This window comes from Perna viridis, chromosome 5, assembly GCF_037379345.1.
Source record: "Perna viridis isolate PV_CMFRI_1.1 ecotype Kerala chromosome 5, ASM3737934v1, whole genome shotgun sequence".
NCBI classification, from domain to species: Eukaryota; Metazoa; Mollusca; class Bivalvia; order Mytilida; family Mytilidae; genus Perna; species Perna viridis.
In genome coordinates, this window is record NC_142449.1 from 15,746,316 (window position 1) to 15,764,357 (window position 18,042).

The 18,042-nt window shown below is 32.7% G+C and overlaps 2 protein-coding genes across 23 annotated transcripts in view; both read left to right on the forward strand.

Moving 5' to 3' along the window:
• LOC148616230 (1-phosphatidylinositol 4,5-bisphosphate phosphodiesterase gamma-1-like) overlaps window positions 1-2,279 on the forward strand; it is a 60,804-nt gene extending 58,525 nt beyond the window's left edge. For all 22 annotated transcript variants that reach the window (XM_088583078.1, XM_088583075.1, XM_088583074.1 and 19 more), the window contains one exon: window positions 720-2,279. In XM_088583078.1, the coding sequence (XP_088439204.1) occupies window position 720 (1 nt within the window). In that variant the 3' untranslated portion in view covers window positions 721-2,279. The remainder of the gene's footprint in view (window positions 1-719) is intronic.
• Window positions 2,280-7,405: 5,126 nt separating this feature from the next.
• Window positions 7,406-15,086, forward strand: LOC148616231 (ras-related protein Ral-B-like). Its single transcript, XM_088583088.1, has 4 exons — window positions 7,406-8,265; window positions 12,441-12,535; window positions 13,179-13,362; window positions 14,658-15,086. The coding sequence occupies exons 1-4, from the start codon at window positions 7,683-7,685 to the stop codon at window positions 14,912-14,914; spliced, it is 1,119 nt and encodes a 372-aa protein (XP_088439214.1). The 5' UTR covers window positions 7,406-7,682; the 3' UTR covers window positions 14,915-15,086.
• The last annotated feature ends 2,956 nt before the right edge of the window (window positions 15,087-18,042 follow it).

The window sequence follows — 18,042 nt, forward strand, 5'->3', positions numbered from 1 at the left end:
TGTATTTTACATTATAAAATGTTGATTGCTTCAGTTCAGTTTGAATAGTTTGCATTGTACTAGATTTATGCATGTTAATTTCAATCAGAACAGTTGTTTTTTTGTAACATCCAAATTTTTACCAAGAATAAACTTGTGAAGTCTGCCATATTTATCCTGTGATGTTAATCATATGATAGGTACATGTTTTTAGTGAATTAAGTCTGTGATGAAACTTTAATGCCTTATAAAGTGGTCCTATAGATAACCTAGGGTTTAGTCAATAAACTTTTTTTTTTTACGACACAGCTGGTCTAGTTTCGCTTTATACCCTTTGACCTGACAGACACTCTTCTATGGAAACACTAGTTACCTGGTGAAAATTAGCTAGTGACTAATAACTTAAGGGTGTTCGCAAAAATATATCGAAACATTGCATGCCATGTTATTTTCTTGAATGAAATAAAGAAAATTATTAGTTAAAAGAACAGATTTTTACTGTGTCGGCTATCTTTTTTTTTCTAAAGATAGTACTTGTTTTATTTTCAGACAACCTAGGGTTTTAGTTAATTTTTTTTTTTATTTTCAAGATATAATAAAATAAATAAGTGACTTGAAGTGCATTTTTTTAAATGGGCAACTGAATTTGCAGACTTGCATTGTTTAAGTTCTTTGTGGAAATTTGGAACATAATTTTAACACATTAGGATTGTAAATTAATTGTTCATTATATTTTTCAGAATAATTTCCACAAGGCCAAAAGTTGTCTACAGGAGGACCTCAAACAGTTGATTTTACTGTTGATTTTATTGAAGACATGTGGTTGACCATGTGACACACCTAATATATGACCTGATCATGTGATAAGAAGAACTTCATTGTTGATCATGTGATTGACATGTGATCAGTTATATTTCTCAGTTGACATATACTGTCATGTTGCATAAACAAAATCAATTAATTATTCTTTGTTATATAATTTTAAGTCATGTGACACAGATCTCATTTTTTTGACATCTCATATGTGATATTTTGCAGTAATTTTTTTTGTTTCCTTTTTACATCTAAGTGCTATAATAATAGTTCTTTTAATAATTAGTACTAATTCAGTTAACATGACAAAGATTTGTTAAGTATCTTGAACTATAATTATAGGTTTCTCTTCAGTCCATGAATACCAAGTTTATGAATGAATTATAGTTTTACTACAAGGATAATTATTGTGACTGTTTTCAGGTATTAGCTATCAAATGTGAATGAACTTTATTTAATAATGTCATTTACGAAAAAGAAGTACATTGATGTAATGCTGTTTGTGCGTTTGTTAGCAAATAGCTCTAAAATGTCCTCTGGTTTTATTTGAAGTAAGAGATTATGATCTGATTATTTTCTATGCTTTATTTCTTGTTTTTTATCTCCCATTTGATAAGGATGGTCTAAAGTTATGAACTTCTTTAAAATTGGCTTTTCTCTATTGACCTAAAATATAATATACATACTTAATTGATGGATTTAATTTGGATTAATATTTTGATATATATAGAAGATTAGATGTATCATTTGATAATATGATATATTATTTTGTCAGTTTTAACTGACTACATGTGTAATAAGCTTTTATAAGACCTAGATTTTCACCACTCTGGATTTTATCTTTAATATACATGGACTATTATTCATTCATTAGAGAAAATTACTTATTTAATATATTTTGACATCAGATGTATACAATGTTTGTCAAGATTGTCTTATATACCTCTACTGTGTACAGGAAGCCAAAATAGGTATAGTATGTTATGTTCCTTCATATTTTTGAGGATATATGTGTTTAGAGTTGAAAGAGAAGCTAACAAGATTAGATAACTCCTTGTAGAAATGGATCTACAGGTCATTACTCATCCTGTATTGTTACTTGTTTTAGATATGTGGAACCTGGCCTGGGTTTTGTTAAAAAATAAAAACTCAAGTTTTGAATTTCTTCAATTTCAAGTGAACTGGTTTGTCATAATTTTAGTTGAGGATTGAGGAAAACATCTAACCGGGCACTGAGATATCTCCTATTCTCTGTGCGCTGTTATTTTAATTTGATGTATGATCAAGTTGCGATAGCCAGTTTCACCTTCAAATTCACTGATAATTGGACCAACTTCATTATAAGATCACAGAATAAAAATGTATGAGATATACAGCTAACTATGTCACAAGTTTCTCTATATACGTCTTCACAATTCTATTTTTACTGCTGAATAAATGTCTGTAAACAGATTTTTAGTGATTTATGTATATTTTTTTTGTTTTGTTTGTATTTTTACAAAAATTAAATATTATGGACCCTTTAAATAAAGTTTTTTTGTATTTTTTATACCTGTCATAACTGTATCTCTTTGTGAAACAATAGCAGATTATATTTAATTTTTTTTTTGTGACAGAAGAATTATTCTTGAAACATGTAGTTAAACACGATAGTTAATATTAGTAGTTATATTTACTAAAATTTTGTCCTGTGTATAAATAAAATGCTAAACATGAAACAATGTTCTCTATGCCAAAACCAAAGTTACACATAACTATGTATACATATACTGCTTTTTGACATTTTTTTGTTGAGGTGAGGAAATATATATTTTCTGAATAATAAGAACAGTTTGTCTCAAATTGATGTATTTTGTCAATTCATGAATTGTTGATTGTAAATATATTGCGTAATGTATAGACAAATTTGTCAACCTTATAAATGTCTTTGATGTGGAACAACCATGTTATATATAGTAGGAAACCTTGAAATCTTGTGATAATCATCAGTTACAGAATAATATTGGAAATGTTGAATAAATATTAGGAAAAAAAATTGCTTTCTTTTTAATTGGTCCAGATTTTTTATCTATTCAATGAACCCAATTAAAGTTATAGTAATCGCCTATCTTATAAGAGCACAAAAAAAACATACTTGAATTAATAACAAATATAATTTTTTTTTCATACTAAAACTTGGTGTTTTGAAATTGAGAAACTTGAGACTTTGCTATGAGCAAGAAAGAAAATGTGTTTCTACAGGGACTAGATATTACTGTCTTTAGTATTATATAGTTCCTAGTTCCAACAGAGTCTACAGAACTCACTACATAATGTGATAGATATGATATACATGTAAATAGTTGTCTATCACATGTCCAAACATGTCTTATGGTACCCTAAGCCTCATTGGACATTCAGACACAGACTATTTTCTTCTCAAGGAAGGGGTTTTTTTTGGTGGGGGTTTGAAAAGGTTTTTTTTCTGTTACAGAAGCAGTTGGAGTTAAAATCTACATTGTTGAGTAATATGGGAATATTGAATTAAATTTGCTTTTCCTTTCCATGGCCGATTGAAAAAAGCTTATTCTCCCTCGACACGTCACCAGGGGACATGGAAATGCCAGGCATCTGTCCGCATTTTCACACTGTTTTTTGTTATGTTATACCAAGTAAGTTTTTGGTATGTGCCCTTATTATGAAGATTTACAGATAAAGTTTGACTTTGGTTACGGTTGAATGATTTTATGGAAGTTATGGCCCTTGGACTTAGAAAATTTCAGTGAATTTACAGTTTTCGACACTTTTTTTTGTAATGCTTTTACCAATTGATTTTATATTTTGTATGTAGTCTTACTATGAGAAGTTACAGATTAAGTTCGACTGTGGTTATGGTTGAATTATTTTTATGGTAGTTATGGCCTTTGGATTTAGAAAATTTCAGTTAATTTAAAGTTTTCCACACTTTTTTTGTAATGCTTTTGCCATTTGATTTTATCTTTTGTAGGTAGTCTTACTATAAGAAGTTACAGATTAAGTTCAGTTGTAGTTACGATTGAATGATTTTACGAAAGTTATGGCCGTTGGATTTAGAAAATTATAGTGAATTTTAAGTTATCTGCGCTTTTTTTTTGTAATGCTTTTACCAATTGATTTTAAATTTTGTATGTAGTATTACTATAAAAAGTTGCAGATTAAGTTCGACTTTGGTTACAGTTGAATAATTTTTATGGAAGTTATGGCCCTTGGACTTAGAAAATTTCATTGAATTTAAAGTTTTCCGCACTTTTTTTTTCGCGGGGGACATTGGAACGCTGTTCTTTTACATTTGGAACAGTTATACTTTTGGGTTTTTGATCTTTCAGGATCAAACTCCCTTATGACACTGGTTTATGTCAGAAAATTCCCTACTATTTCTAAAGACGACGCAAAAATATAGTCCAAATGTAGTTCCTTTTGTATTATTCAATACCTCTTTTATAACTAGTAAATATGTTTGTTGCAATTATTCAGCTCAAATATATTCTATTATTTTTGCAAACAAAATAAAGAACTACTATTGTCTTCAAATCAACTGAAGATCTATGGGATTCCTTTTTGGCCTTGAAAGATGTTTAGTAATAAATTTGCATTTAGGGAATTTATTTCTTGCAGTATTTTGTCAAGAAACTTAAAATGTGTTAAGCAAGTTTCATTTAACACTTATCAGTCAAAAACTTAATCCTGTCATTGGTATTATATGATTAATAAACAGGAAGTGAAGAATAGTGATTTAAACAAGTAATCTTGGCAGGAGAATTCAAATTGATAAAAAAGGTCTTGTTCTGGAAAATCTTACGTTCATCCAAGAAATTATCTCCTTATAAAGCTGAATTTGGTTTTATTTGAGTATAATTATTGTGTGGGATAAGTACTATTTTGAAGTGGTTTTTGACTGTAAATGCAAATTAATTTTTGGGCAGGTTTAAAAATTCGGGAAAAAGGTGAACTGGAACAAACTTTGTAAATGTTTGTGAAGTTGGGTACTGTTAAATTATTGATTACATTTTATACCTCAGAAATCAGTAGTAAAGATTCACATTTAGTTTATACTTATTACGAAAACTATACACATCACAAGAATGAAAAACCTTCAGTGCTAATAGCACTTTGATTTAAATAAAAACAAAAACAAAAAAAAAAAAAAAACATCCTTCCCCTTTCCATAATAAAATTGTTGGTGTCTAATTGTGACCCAGACCTACAAATGACCATGTATGTAAATGCTTTCCTAAGATTAGCCCAAAGATTATTGCATACAGCTCTGGAAAAAAACTTCAAACCCGCTGAAAATAATGCTCTTAAACTTTCGCGTGGAGTTAAGAAATATTGCTGCATGTTCCGTGGTTAATTACGTTGAATTTGTGTCAATAAATAATGATGATGACCCAAGGGTGAAAGTATTTTAATCTGAGTCATGAATTGTGAAAACAGGTATAGAAGCCGATCCACTCTCTATGGGACACATACTAAAACTTGGTACTGTGTAAATGTGCGCCTCTTATTGGGAATTTACATTTTTTTCTTATATTATTATAATGTTGAACTAAGCCATTTTCTGCAAATTTATGTTGTGGATAGTACATTTACATGCCCAATGAAGATGGATAATTTTGACAAATGTTTTCATACTTCTTTATGCAATTTAGCTTTTTTTGTCTCTGATGTATTCAAGGGTACATACTATACATAATCTGAAACTCAGTAGATATTTAATCAATATTATTGATCATTACACAGTGCAGATATATATATATATATATGTTTCATGTACACTTCTTATCATGGACAAAAAATGAATTTTGATATACATGTTGAACTGAGTCATTTTTCTCACTGCATATATATTTAGGTAGCATGTAATCCTCACAATATAGTTTTATACCTTGCACAGCGTTCATTCGTATATTGGCGGTATTTATGTACTACCAAATATGACGGTTTTCCAGGTCCAGACATCTTATCGGTCTTGCTCGAGTTACTGACAAATCTCCGTCGAATTAGCACGTCAGAATTTTCAATGATTAAGAAACAATGATCTAAGATGATGATTTAGGATTTTTTACGGTCTTGACTATCCTTACGGATCGCGCAAGACCGCATCTTACGCCCTCTGCTAGTAGTTGGAGGTAGCGGATCCCAGCCCAGCCTTCGGGGTACCTGACCGAAAACTCAGAGTATGTCCTACTAGCGGCTGGACTGCTCTGTTGATGTTCAGGCCTACTCTCAGACCCCATGGGAGTACGTCAACGTGATGATGAATGGGGATTTTTGACGACCTTGAATACCAGTACAGGCTTCTCACGGTCGATGTTAGTCAGTAAGTAGAACCAACTGGTGTTGGTGGCGGAGCCCAGCCTTCAGGATACCTGACCAAAGAACTCGGTCAGAGTATGTCCTACCACTAGCCACTGGGCTGCTGTGTTAACGCTCTGGCCTACTCCCAGACCCCACGTCGGTCCGAGAGCGTTTCCCCACTCCAACTGTTTGGGAGTACGTCAACGTGTAGAGTGATGATCCTGAAGTACTAAGGGTTTTTTAACGTCATTGACTACCTTGTCGGTGTGGCACGGACGGATGATCCAGGGCGATACGATTGGTGGTTTATACGGTCTTGACTATCCTTGCGGATCTCGCACGACCGCCCCTTGTGGAGATTGTGTTCGTAGATGTCTGTTAGTAGTTGGAGGTAGCGAAGCCCAGCCTTCGGGATACTTGACCGAAGAACTCAGTCAAAGTATGTCCTACTAGCGGCTGGGCTGCTCTGTTGACGCTCTGGCCTATTTCCAGACCCCACGTGGGACCGAGAGCCTTTCCCCACTCTGTTTGGGAGTACGTCAACGTGAAGAGTGATGATCCAGGAATCACTTTTTAACTGCTTATACCATAAATTAGTTACCCGTGGTGCATTATTTCTTTGTAATATTACTGCCAGATAGGATAATAATATTTGTCGTATGATGTAACATAACTGCCAATATCCTTAGGAGAACCGTATCGTTTTCAGCATGTGTATTTGTGATATCTATGTATATCTATATATGTTATGTTTAATATTTATCTTTCCATACCTCATACGATACATTGATACGCTTAGATTTATTGTTATATTTTTTATGGTACGATGTTTGTTACCGTGTAAGATTTTCATTTTTATATTATTCGTTTCCGAGTAATGAACTAGAACAATAATACAGAAACTTTATACTACAAAAAAAAATATAACTACGGTACTGACATATTGTGTTTTGGTGCAGCCCAGTCTGATTTTTTTTTGTGATTTTTCGCTGAGTTTACTATTTACCGGTATAACTTCGCAACTTGACTGAATTTTTTAGTATTAAGGGTTACGTGCTCTGCCACCTCTCCATTGTTTCCGTCGATGCTTCGGGCACATAAAGCATCAAATACACGCTATAAATTAATAATACTTAAGAATGATTTTTATCAAGACTGTTTTGTATGATACTTCGACATTTGTTGATGAGGTTATACTAACGCACTCGTAAACAAAAGTATAAGCACATGCCCGGTGAGCTAATTACAAAAACAATGCATTAATGATCATAAATGTAACCGACATCTAAGACGTGTTATTGGCACAGGCATAAGATAACACAAACACTGGTTGTTACGCATGCTGGTATGCAAAGTTAGACAGTCTTGTTTTCGAACGTCTAATAGGACTTTTCTTTTTATTAATAATCCACAAGAACTGTTACATGACATAACATGATGTATTATTACTGAACACTGCAGATTGTGTGATGAAATGTTCATTATTTCTTGAAGTATTGTGATAATGATTTAATTTTGTGGTTATTTCGTGGGATTCATTCAAAAGCTACTGTTAATAATTATTGAAGACTAGAATGAGCGGACATCCGCGAGCACAGAAAAGGAAGTCACTCCCAGAAAGGCGAAACTTTCAAGAAAAGTCGCTCCCAGACATTATCAAACATCATGACATATATATGAAAGACGAGGACGCACATTCAGCTCCTTCATCACGCTCGAACTCATTCCGTAATAAGACACGATCGGAAATAGTGCGAACGGAAGCGAACAATCAGCGTCGAAACAGTGAACCGGGAACCCCTTTGCCAATAAGTCTTCTTTCTGTTCCTGGGGAGGAAGAAAAGTTAGTGAGAGTACGTTCATTTAAGACGACTCGGAAAGGAGTAGTTTCTCGCGGAGACTCATTCCGGAGACAGAGTAGGGGAAGCATTACGAATTTGACTGCCTCTAAGTCAGACAATGTGCTTTATAAAGGAACTGACACAGAACTGGAGACTAAAAACGGTCTTCTTGCAGCGCCGTCCTCACAGGGGCATCCTCCGTGTAGTAACTGCTATAAAGTAGCGATGATAGGAGCTGATGGTGTGGGGAAAACAGCACTTACACGACAGTTTCTGACGTCGGAAAACAACTTCTTCAACGACAGTCCATCCACAGGTAGTAAAAGCATAGTTTCTTTTTTCTCTCTCTTTTCTGTTTGGTTCAAAGTGGCAACCGCTTCACATAACAATGCATTGTATACAAAAACAATCTGAAGCGATGCTAAGAAAAATTTTGAAACGGGTGCATAAAAGTAAAAGATAACGAATATGAAGAATGGTGACTGCCCAGGACTTAAACATGTAACAATATTGCACGTACTTGGAAGATTCAGACGAAAGCCTTTTGGATGGGACATTATTTTACAATTAAACATGATTACTCCCTTTCTTACATACAACATGTAAATTATCACTATAACACAATCTAAGTATACTTGCCTGGAGTTAATTTCTTTAAGATAAGTATTCTTAGCTTCCCAACAGACTATTAATTAATATCTAGCTTAAGTATGAAAAAGCAAATTTTACACATCTTCCCAAGTTGATAAAAATAGATAAAACTGATAATTACAATCAGATAGGAAAAAGGTAATGAGTTTTCAGTGCTTGATTTTTGTTGGTAACGAGTGCTTCGTGCATGCGGAGAAGTTAAAATAAAAACTTACATTTTTAATGAACTATTTTGCAAGCGGGAAAATGCTTCTTTTTTTTAAGCAGCAGCCGGAGTTGAAAATTTTTATTTGAAAATCTACATTGTTAAGTAAAAAATGAAATATTTTTTTCCTCAAAAATAATCCCAGCCCCCTTCTCCTCAGTAAAATGACGGGTTTGACAGTGTCACCAGTGTTTTAATTGTAAAAGAAGCTAATAGATACATTCAGACGTTACTAATCGATGTAACTGATCAACGATGGCTTATCGATTACAAATCGAATTGTAATCGATCGATTACCTCTATAAATCGTACTCCCCAACAAAGGTTTTAATCAGATTAGAAATTCCTGTTTAGATCGGTCAGTGATTGGTTTGATTTTTTCTTTATATTTTAAAATAGTCAAGAAGTATATTTTTTTTCAGTCATCATGAATTATTTCTGACTATTTAAAAGCAAGAGATTTTTTTCAACAAAATCAAATATCAAATACTCTAGAGAATTTGATCGATTAGTTTTCGAATATCAGATCTTTTTAATCGACAGCCATTCTAATTGTGACCGAAAAGTGATCGATGACCAATTGTTATCGATTACTTATATTTGGCTTCATGTGTTGCACTGAGGAACTGATTTTTTAAATTGAAGATAAGACTTCGAATTGGTTCCTATACATGTATATATATATTTCAATCAAACAAATACATCATTTATTAGTAATGAATAGTATTTCACTTCAGTCTGTTGTATATACTTCATCAGTCACGGGTTGTTTTCATCACTAAGTTGTTGGATTATTGTTTGTTATGTTACCGACTCGTGTTTCCATGCCAACAAAAACTGTAGATTAGGTTCTGTAGTCTTTTGTTCTGCATACCAATGTTCCATTTTCCATACTTTTCAAGGACAGTGTTTCTTGTTCAATGAACCATCTTGCTGAAAACCCTTTTGTGACAAGGGAGTTTTGAAATTAATTCCCTGTTAAAAACATGCATAATGACTTGCATAGAAAAAGCATTATTCAGAGTTGTCAAGTGTACATGTAATATATTTATAAATAACAATTGTTTTTTGGGTTTTTTTTTTTTGGTTTTTTTGTTTGTTTGTTTGTTTTTTTTTGTTTCTTCCTCTACTTATCATAGTTAAGTAGATATATCTACATCAATGTATCTTAAGATGTAACATACCACAGAAAATACCATAGTTCAAGATAGCACTATCGTGCCAGCAATATTTATTTTGTGTATTGGCAAATATGTTGTATAATCTATGACAAATTCTCATATTGGAGATGCTTTCAGATCATAATTGAACAAAACATAAAGTTGTTTATATGATGGCACATGTTAGCCCAGAGATATTTTCGTCCTTTTTATGTTCCTCGAGAAACAAATGTTTTTATTTACATCCGATAGTTCCTATCAGTATTGGCATTGCAAATAATTACAATCAATTGTAAACTCACATTCCGAAAATAAGATGTGAAATTTCAAAATAAAGTGAGAATTTAAATGTTTAGGCAACGCATCAAAACAAAAATGAACGAATTACCACCGCGTTGTCGATAAATAAGAACGATGTATTCTCAGATTTCTGCATGCGTTATTGTACACGAAAGTTAAACCTAATATCCATCACTCTCATCTTACAGAAAAATTTAAGTAAGTGAAATGTGTGTTTCCGTGTCACATGCCAAAACAACGCCTGGACACTTATATTGACCGACTACTATAAGGGTTTGAACGTCCTTGACTACTCTTAGAAGTATCGCAGGAACGAATGCCAAACGCATCATTGCAGGTTACAGGCAAATTGAAAAAATCAGTTCTAAGCAGCAATGAATATGACATAAAGCAACAAATTGGTCAATGTCTTGTTAAGATAGGCAATTATGGAGTGAAATAATGACTTTATCAGTAGTTAATATATTTATTGTTCCTATAAACACAATCATGCTTTAACACTTCTACATTTAGCTTTTGTTCAATACAACATATATCTAGCTTCAGCTTTCGTCGGGGAGCAAAAAAGTATCAGCTGTTAGGTTTTACAGTCTGCATTGCCACGCATAATAATACGTGCTGAGAAATGCATCTAGCTTTAATTGATGTGCATAAAGTGTTGTCCATTATTTCTATTTCTTCTATTTGATTGCCTGGTCATGGGTCAAGAGGGTGAGGCAAAATTAATACTATCGATATCATGAGTGCGCGGATTAGTATATGCCCTCCCACCAGTTAATATGAAAATGTCACTCCTAATTAATACGTTAACAAATTATACATGAATTGGCTTCTTGGTCCCAGATCACCTCTCTAGTTATTATTGCATGCCCAGATGCTTCAACAGTGATGCATTTGATAATCAATACTGTAAAATAGAAACCCGCTGTGGTTTCTATAATGCTCTCTAGTTACTGGACACCTACACCTTAACCCCTCATAACGTACGTTGTACTGCCTGTTATGGCGCATGTTCTTTGAGCTATTACGTTTAGTCTGAAATGTTTGTGAAATGAGCTCAACCTTGATCACAATGATAATATTGTAAACAAAAGCTTGGTCATACTGTATAGTCAGTAACAGTATACGGTCATTGCATAGTACTATGCTGGAATATGAAAGAAATACTCTATGGACAAAAATATGCTTTAGTACTTAAATGTGCATGGAATGTAATACAACGAACAATTAGCTTTCGTTTACATGTATTTAGGGGGGAATCTAGGGGAATTTTATTTCTGTCTGAGAGCGTAAAAAACTGCTTTGCATGTTTCAATACTGACCCCGCATTGTCAGCTGACATATTGTATCGTTGGACTAAAAGGATTGTCTTTTTGTGTGCATGCTTACTGTAAAAATTGTAGCAAGTGACAGCAGGACTGCGTATTTGGTAATAGCCGCAAGCTCATTCCTCTAATTTTCCTGTTCATTATCAGAATTTGCTTTATTTGACTGGGATGTGTTAAAACCAAAGCCGTATATTTGACTGGGATATGTTAAAACCAAAGCCGTATATTTGACTGGGATACGTTAAAACCAAAGCCGTATATTTGACTGGGATACGTTAAAACCAAAGCCATATATTTGACTGGCATACGTTAAAACGAAAGCCTTATATTTGACTGAGATACGTTAAAACCAAAGCCGTATATTTTATGCTAAAATAGAATGTAGGATGAAGTGTCTCATTAATCGAATTAAAAAAACTTGATGTTTGATTTTGGTAGAGAGATGAAGATAATTATGCGTTCCGTAAGACTTTCACGATCTCCCTTAGCCCTTTATTTGACGTCTTAAAGATGTGTCATCGAAAGCTTATTCATTGCATCAGTCTCTATTGATTTGTCACAGTTTGGCACTGTGCACTCAACACACCTAAAACAAATATTTATGTTATATTTAGAGGTAACAAACTCATCTCACATTTAACTCCTGTCATACAAGTACATCTGTCCTTCAGCATGGCCTATTTTCGCTTCTGAAATAATGCTCAATAAACAAAACCAGATGTCTCTGAGCCAATTTGGTCGTATCAGAATTGTTTCTGGACATTTAAAAAGTTAAAAGTGTGTTTGTAAAGAGCCCCTTGACTTTAGTATCGTTCTTGTTTTAACAGATCTTGTTGTATGTTTTCAGCTCACACAGACGAAACGGAATCAAACCAGATCACAGTCATAATCGACAGAGAAGAAACAACCATTGAATTTGTAGACACAGAAGAAAAACTTTTTGTGAGTTCCTAATTTGAATGGGTCGCTTGTTTGTTGTTTTTTTATCCACCTTTCCATTATACTTTTTTTAATAGGGTAACATTCAACCCAGGAAAAAAAACAGAGGTTGTTTTCATGGTAAAGGTCAAACAAAAAAATGCACAGTGATCGAAAGAGAAATCAGGAGATTAAGAACGCGACTAATCTCTCTTCGAATATTTCCCGTTATTGATATAAAGGAGTGATCGATCAAACAATCTTAAAACATTTATAAATAAAAAGATATATGCAGCTTTATTAATTTTTTCTTCAAATAGTATAGCTTTGAGTTTTCAGCCTGCTATTAATCAGGTATTTAACTCGCAATGAGAAATAAAATATAGCTAGTGCAGTTTTCTGGAAAAAAAGAATGTTTTGCCAGAATGTATATAATTTTACATCCTGTCAGGCTGATATGTATACAAGTTGAATTGTTCAGCTTGCCAATTTGTGAAAGGATAACTTTGACCTTTAAGCTAATATGAGGACATTGATCTCAACACGGTTTTGTGGAAAACAATATTTTTATTGCATATTTAGTACGGGTTACTACACATATAACAGTCAAATCATGTTTTGGGTATACTTTGATATTTGACTTTAAAAAATATTACAATTTTTTCAGGACATATCATTGTGCAGTGCATGTGATGCATTTATCGTTGTATATTCTGTCCAAGACAGTCGTTCCTTCAACTACGCCAAGCACCGGCTTCATGCGCTCAGACACAGCCTTGAGACGGACAAAGTATGCATTCTGGTGGCCAATAAAGTCGATCTTGTGAGAAAACGACGAATTTCTACCGATGGTAAGTGAGGTATTTCTATACGAATAAATTGTAACCAAAAATAATATATATATACTGTTTAAATCTGGTATCATATGTTTGTAGGTAGTTAAATTTTACTAAATACTAAACGAACAAAACAACTTCCAATTTTCGTTAATTTTATCCCATACTTACCACCCTCCATTGTACACACCCAATTTAAAAGTGTCGCACATGAGTACGCATATACCTAGTAACACTATAAAAGCCGACGAACTTCATGTTCTACCATGGTCATCTTACAAGTCCGTCACGAAAGCTAAAAGAAACTGTACAAAAAGGTGGGCTCGTCAACAATAATCTGGCATTTTTGTTGATAAACTTCTCCGTGATTAAGAACGAATTACCACTAACAATGCAATTGTGAAAGATTAATCGGCCTATGACGGTAAACTTTTAAGTTCTATTAAGGACAATCCAAAGCGTTTTTTCGAATTACACTAAACACTTCTGTAAGTCTTCAGGCTCTATAGCGTTATTAGATCACAATGGTGACAAATTAACTTAGTAAATGATACAGTGAAAGCCGAACTTCTGAATTACTTTTTATATCTGTTCTTTCACTAAGTAGCTACGATATGAACTTATGTTTTAATATTTACTCAAGCACTGGGACTTTTATTGTGCTTTGTGACTTCAGCTATGAATTTTGAGGTGCATATGTTTTATTAAAATTTTGAATTTCAGATTCAAAATTCTAATAAAACACATTTGTATATCTGTTTAAACGCAATCGATACCTGTTTTTTTTTAATAAGTTCATAATAGCATTTCTTGTACTCAACCCTTTTTAAAGACTGTTTTACAATTGTGAAAATAAAAATCACATTATAATTTCGAGAATGCGTGCATCGTTGTAGTCTATATGTCACTTTTTAGATAGGCAAAATGATTTTTATACTTGCAAATCAAAGATCAATTACTCTAAATACGTTTTGATGTCTTTTTCCCAACGTGCCGCCCATAATTTATTTTTTTTAACATTTCTGCCTTCTTTTCGTCAATAATCTTTTTAGTACCTACATTTATTTTTTGATAGAGAGTTTAAAGTTTGTGTTTCCTACTATGATTTTAAGGTACACATGTAATTACTGTTTTTAGCCTATTTCAGTTTCTAAAGGGAATATTTTTATGAGTTTTATTCAAGCTCTGATAATTCTTTTTAATATTGGCATATATATGTTTTATCGTATGATGAACCAGGATATTTTATGTATATATATATATTTGTGGTAAGACGTTAATAAACAATCTATCAATCATTTTCATTTTAGATGGAAGAGCAATTGCCCAGAAATATAACTGTAAATACACAGAGACATCAGCTGGTCTGAATCTTAAAGTTGATGATTTATTGGTAGGAATTGTCAGGCAAATAAAATTAAAATTAAAACAGGAGTTGGAAAGGAAAACTTTACCACGGGCAGCAGCAGGAAAGTCTGACACCAAAGGATCAAAGCCTGGTTTCTTCAGAAAATTGTTCCGAAAGACAACAAAGAAAACCTCGTGCAGTAACATGGGACAGTTATGAATAATAACATTGTAGTTTATAGATATTGATATTGTTTTGGCCATCAATACCCTTTCAGCTGAAGCAAGTACTTTAAACACAAAAAAGATACGGTCATCTTACTTTGCGCTATAGAGTGATAATGGATATTTTCTTTTTTTTTTCATGTCAGAATTAAATTCATATTCACTTATGGTTGATATTGACTTCTGTGTCACGTGATCTCATTCGTATGGATATATATACGTAAAAACACTGCTAAAACTAAATATAATACTCGTTGTTTCCTTCCCTAAAATCAAGCCAAAGGTGGTTGAATAATCGTTATGAAACTTCTTGAAAGTTTCTAATTTTAATATCTTATCTGTTAGTCCCTGTAAGAATCAGGCAGTTGGTGAAACATAGTATAAAAAAACATCATCTTGATAGTGTAATTTGACTATATGCACCATCAGAATCAAGGAAAAACGACAATATTTTTCATATCATGTCGGCGCATTGAGTTACAATTTCATTGAGATGCACTAAAAATGAACAATTCAATGGCAGGTAACTCTGTTAAACACCTCATTTTTCAAACATTCTAATGAAAAATTTCCGAGAAAGGACAATGATGCAGAGATAAAATTATGGTCTTTTCAAATATAGAGAGTATCCTTCAGTGATATTACATTGTCAGATCAGTTTTGACTTGCATGTTTCCGATTTTTCCGATATTGCCTGATTCTTACAAATACTGACACTTAACGCTTTGCATGTATTTGTAACTTTTCAAATAACACAGATACCATAAAGGAAAGACCGTATGTATTAAATGTAGAGGAACGGTTGAGTTAAGTTTGTTTACGGGGATATCTGATGAATGTTTACATAGTAGAAATAGTAAGTTTCAGGTTATTTGGAAAGAAGTTTTTGTATTAACAACATCTGTTATTATATAAATCTATCAAATTAAGTAATGGGGTAGCATTTTAGTTCAGAGTTGAATGGAGAATGAATGCTAAAGTTAGAGAATGTTTAGCAAGCTTTTGGTAATACGCTCTGTCTGATTCCATTTGGTACTTTCGGCACAAGAAAAAAAGTTTTCAAACTTTTTAACATATTACATGTATGCATTATTGCAACAGTTGACACAATGAAACCATGTTTGTTGGGCAGTGTCATCGCAGTAGTTGAGTTGGGTATACATTTATATAACGCTACAAAATACTTAATGTTTTACAAATAATTTGTTTTTAAATATTGGAAATACTTATGAGATTTTGGGCAACCTTTGCAAAAAGAAAAAAGCGGTTTATTTCTATTCTTATAGATATATATAAACATTCCAGATACAACATTTCAATACTTGCAATCGTTTATATCAAAACTAAAGTATACCTTCTTAAGAAATGATACTTTTGAATACAGCGGGTATTTCCACTTCTGACTAAACATGATATATCGAACTTTTCTAATTTCATAATAGGCAAAAAAAAAAGATATGTGAAAATGTGATATTCCTAAACACATCTCAACTGACCTTTAACAAAGAGTAAATTGTCGCGTTTAACATCTCAATTGTCCCCTAACAAGGAGTAAATTGTCGCGGTTTTTTTCGATTTCAAGTATTCTATTTTAAATGTGTTCTTTATAAAATTCGGGTAAACAAATGTACAGCAGATTTTATGTTTTTTTTTTACCGTTTTCAAGTTATAGGGGGTCAATACTTTTTACTGTTTTTTTAAATTTACGTGAAAAGAGTTTTTACGTCGCAAAACAGAACGTTACTTTGGAAACGTCAAAAATGCGCTTTGTGACATTCTTGTTAGACACGGTTTTACATTATATATATAACCCATTTGTTAAACCAAAGCAAAAATGAAATGATAAAACCATAGAGGAGGATGAATGCATTTTTAAGTATATGAAGAAATTGACTCAACACCATTTGCCTTTTAGAACAATTCGTTCGAATTTCGCATGGTGTACGCGTGAATATATAAAATATACAAATTTTAGATGTTGTGACATTTTGGTTAGACACAGACAAAATGCTGCGCTAAGATACATGTTCACTGTGACCAAGTACCATTATTTTTAGAATATACTATTTGTAGAATATATACATGTAAAACTCAAAATTTCATAGTTATTAGTTCACTCAAAGCTATCGAAAAAAGCTTTTGACAAAGAAAGGGTAGCACGCAACGTATAGAAAACATCGGGGGAAAGACAACGTCACATCACAACATAGGTGCGTATTTATCTACTATTAGACAATAAAACTCATTATTTTTTAGAATAAACATGATATTCTGAATATTTATACGGTCCTTTAAGCGTGAATATACTTCGGAGAAAATACTATTCGTTGTTATATTTTACAACGGTAAACAAGAAAATAGCCAACGGCCAACGTCGAAAAAATTAAGATTTGTGACATAATTGAAATACGGACAAAAAGGCTGGTAACAAAAAGACTGATTGAACATTTTATATATATTTTCATTGGGGTTATGTAATAAAATGTCAATATAGTTAATAATAGTCATGATTAGAAAAAGCTGTTCGCATAACTTTAACAAAAATGTTTAACATTTTGCCTTCAAATCGATTTCTTTCCATTTTTACAATGTCCACACCAAAGGGGAGATATTTGTGATATTGTAATACACTTTGATCTTATCATTACGTCATTAAAAATATGACATCGTCTGCAGCACAAACTGCTCTTCCCAAAAAAGTTTGTTTTATCAAAATACGCCAAGAAACAACTTAGATATATTGGTGAAATGGGAAGCAAGCATTTCTTAATGTTACCCGTCCACATATGAAAATGGACGTTCTTGTGATCGAATAGTGCTTTCCCTCCCAAATTAATGGCATCTTTCAAATATTTATGATTATAATCCTAAAACAACAACCATTTTCGAACATTTTAATATCTATATTGCCTTTGATAACTCCACATTCTAATAGCAATATTTAAGTTTTCGTAACCAGCCCCGGTTCAGTCGAATGTGACACCAACAACGTACGCAACGTCTATCGCATTACACATCTCAACTGTTCCCTAACAAAGAGTAAACTGTCGCGTTACACATATCGACTGTCCCCCAACAAAGAGTAAACTATCGCGTTTACACATCTCAACTGTTCCCTAACAA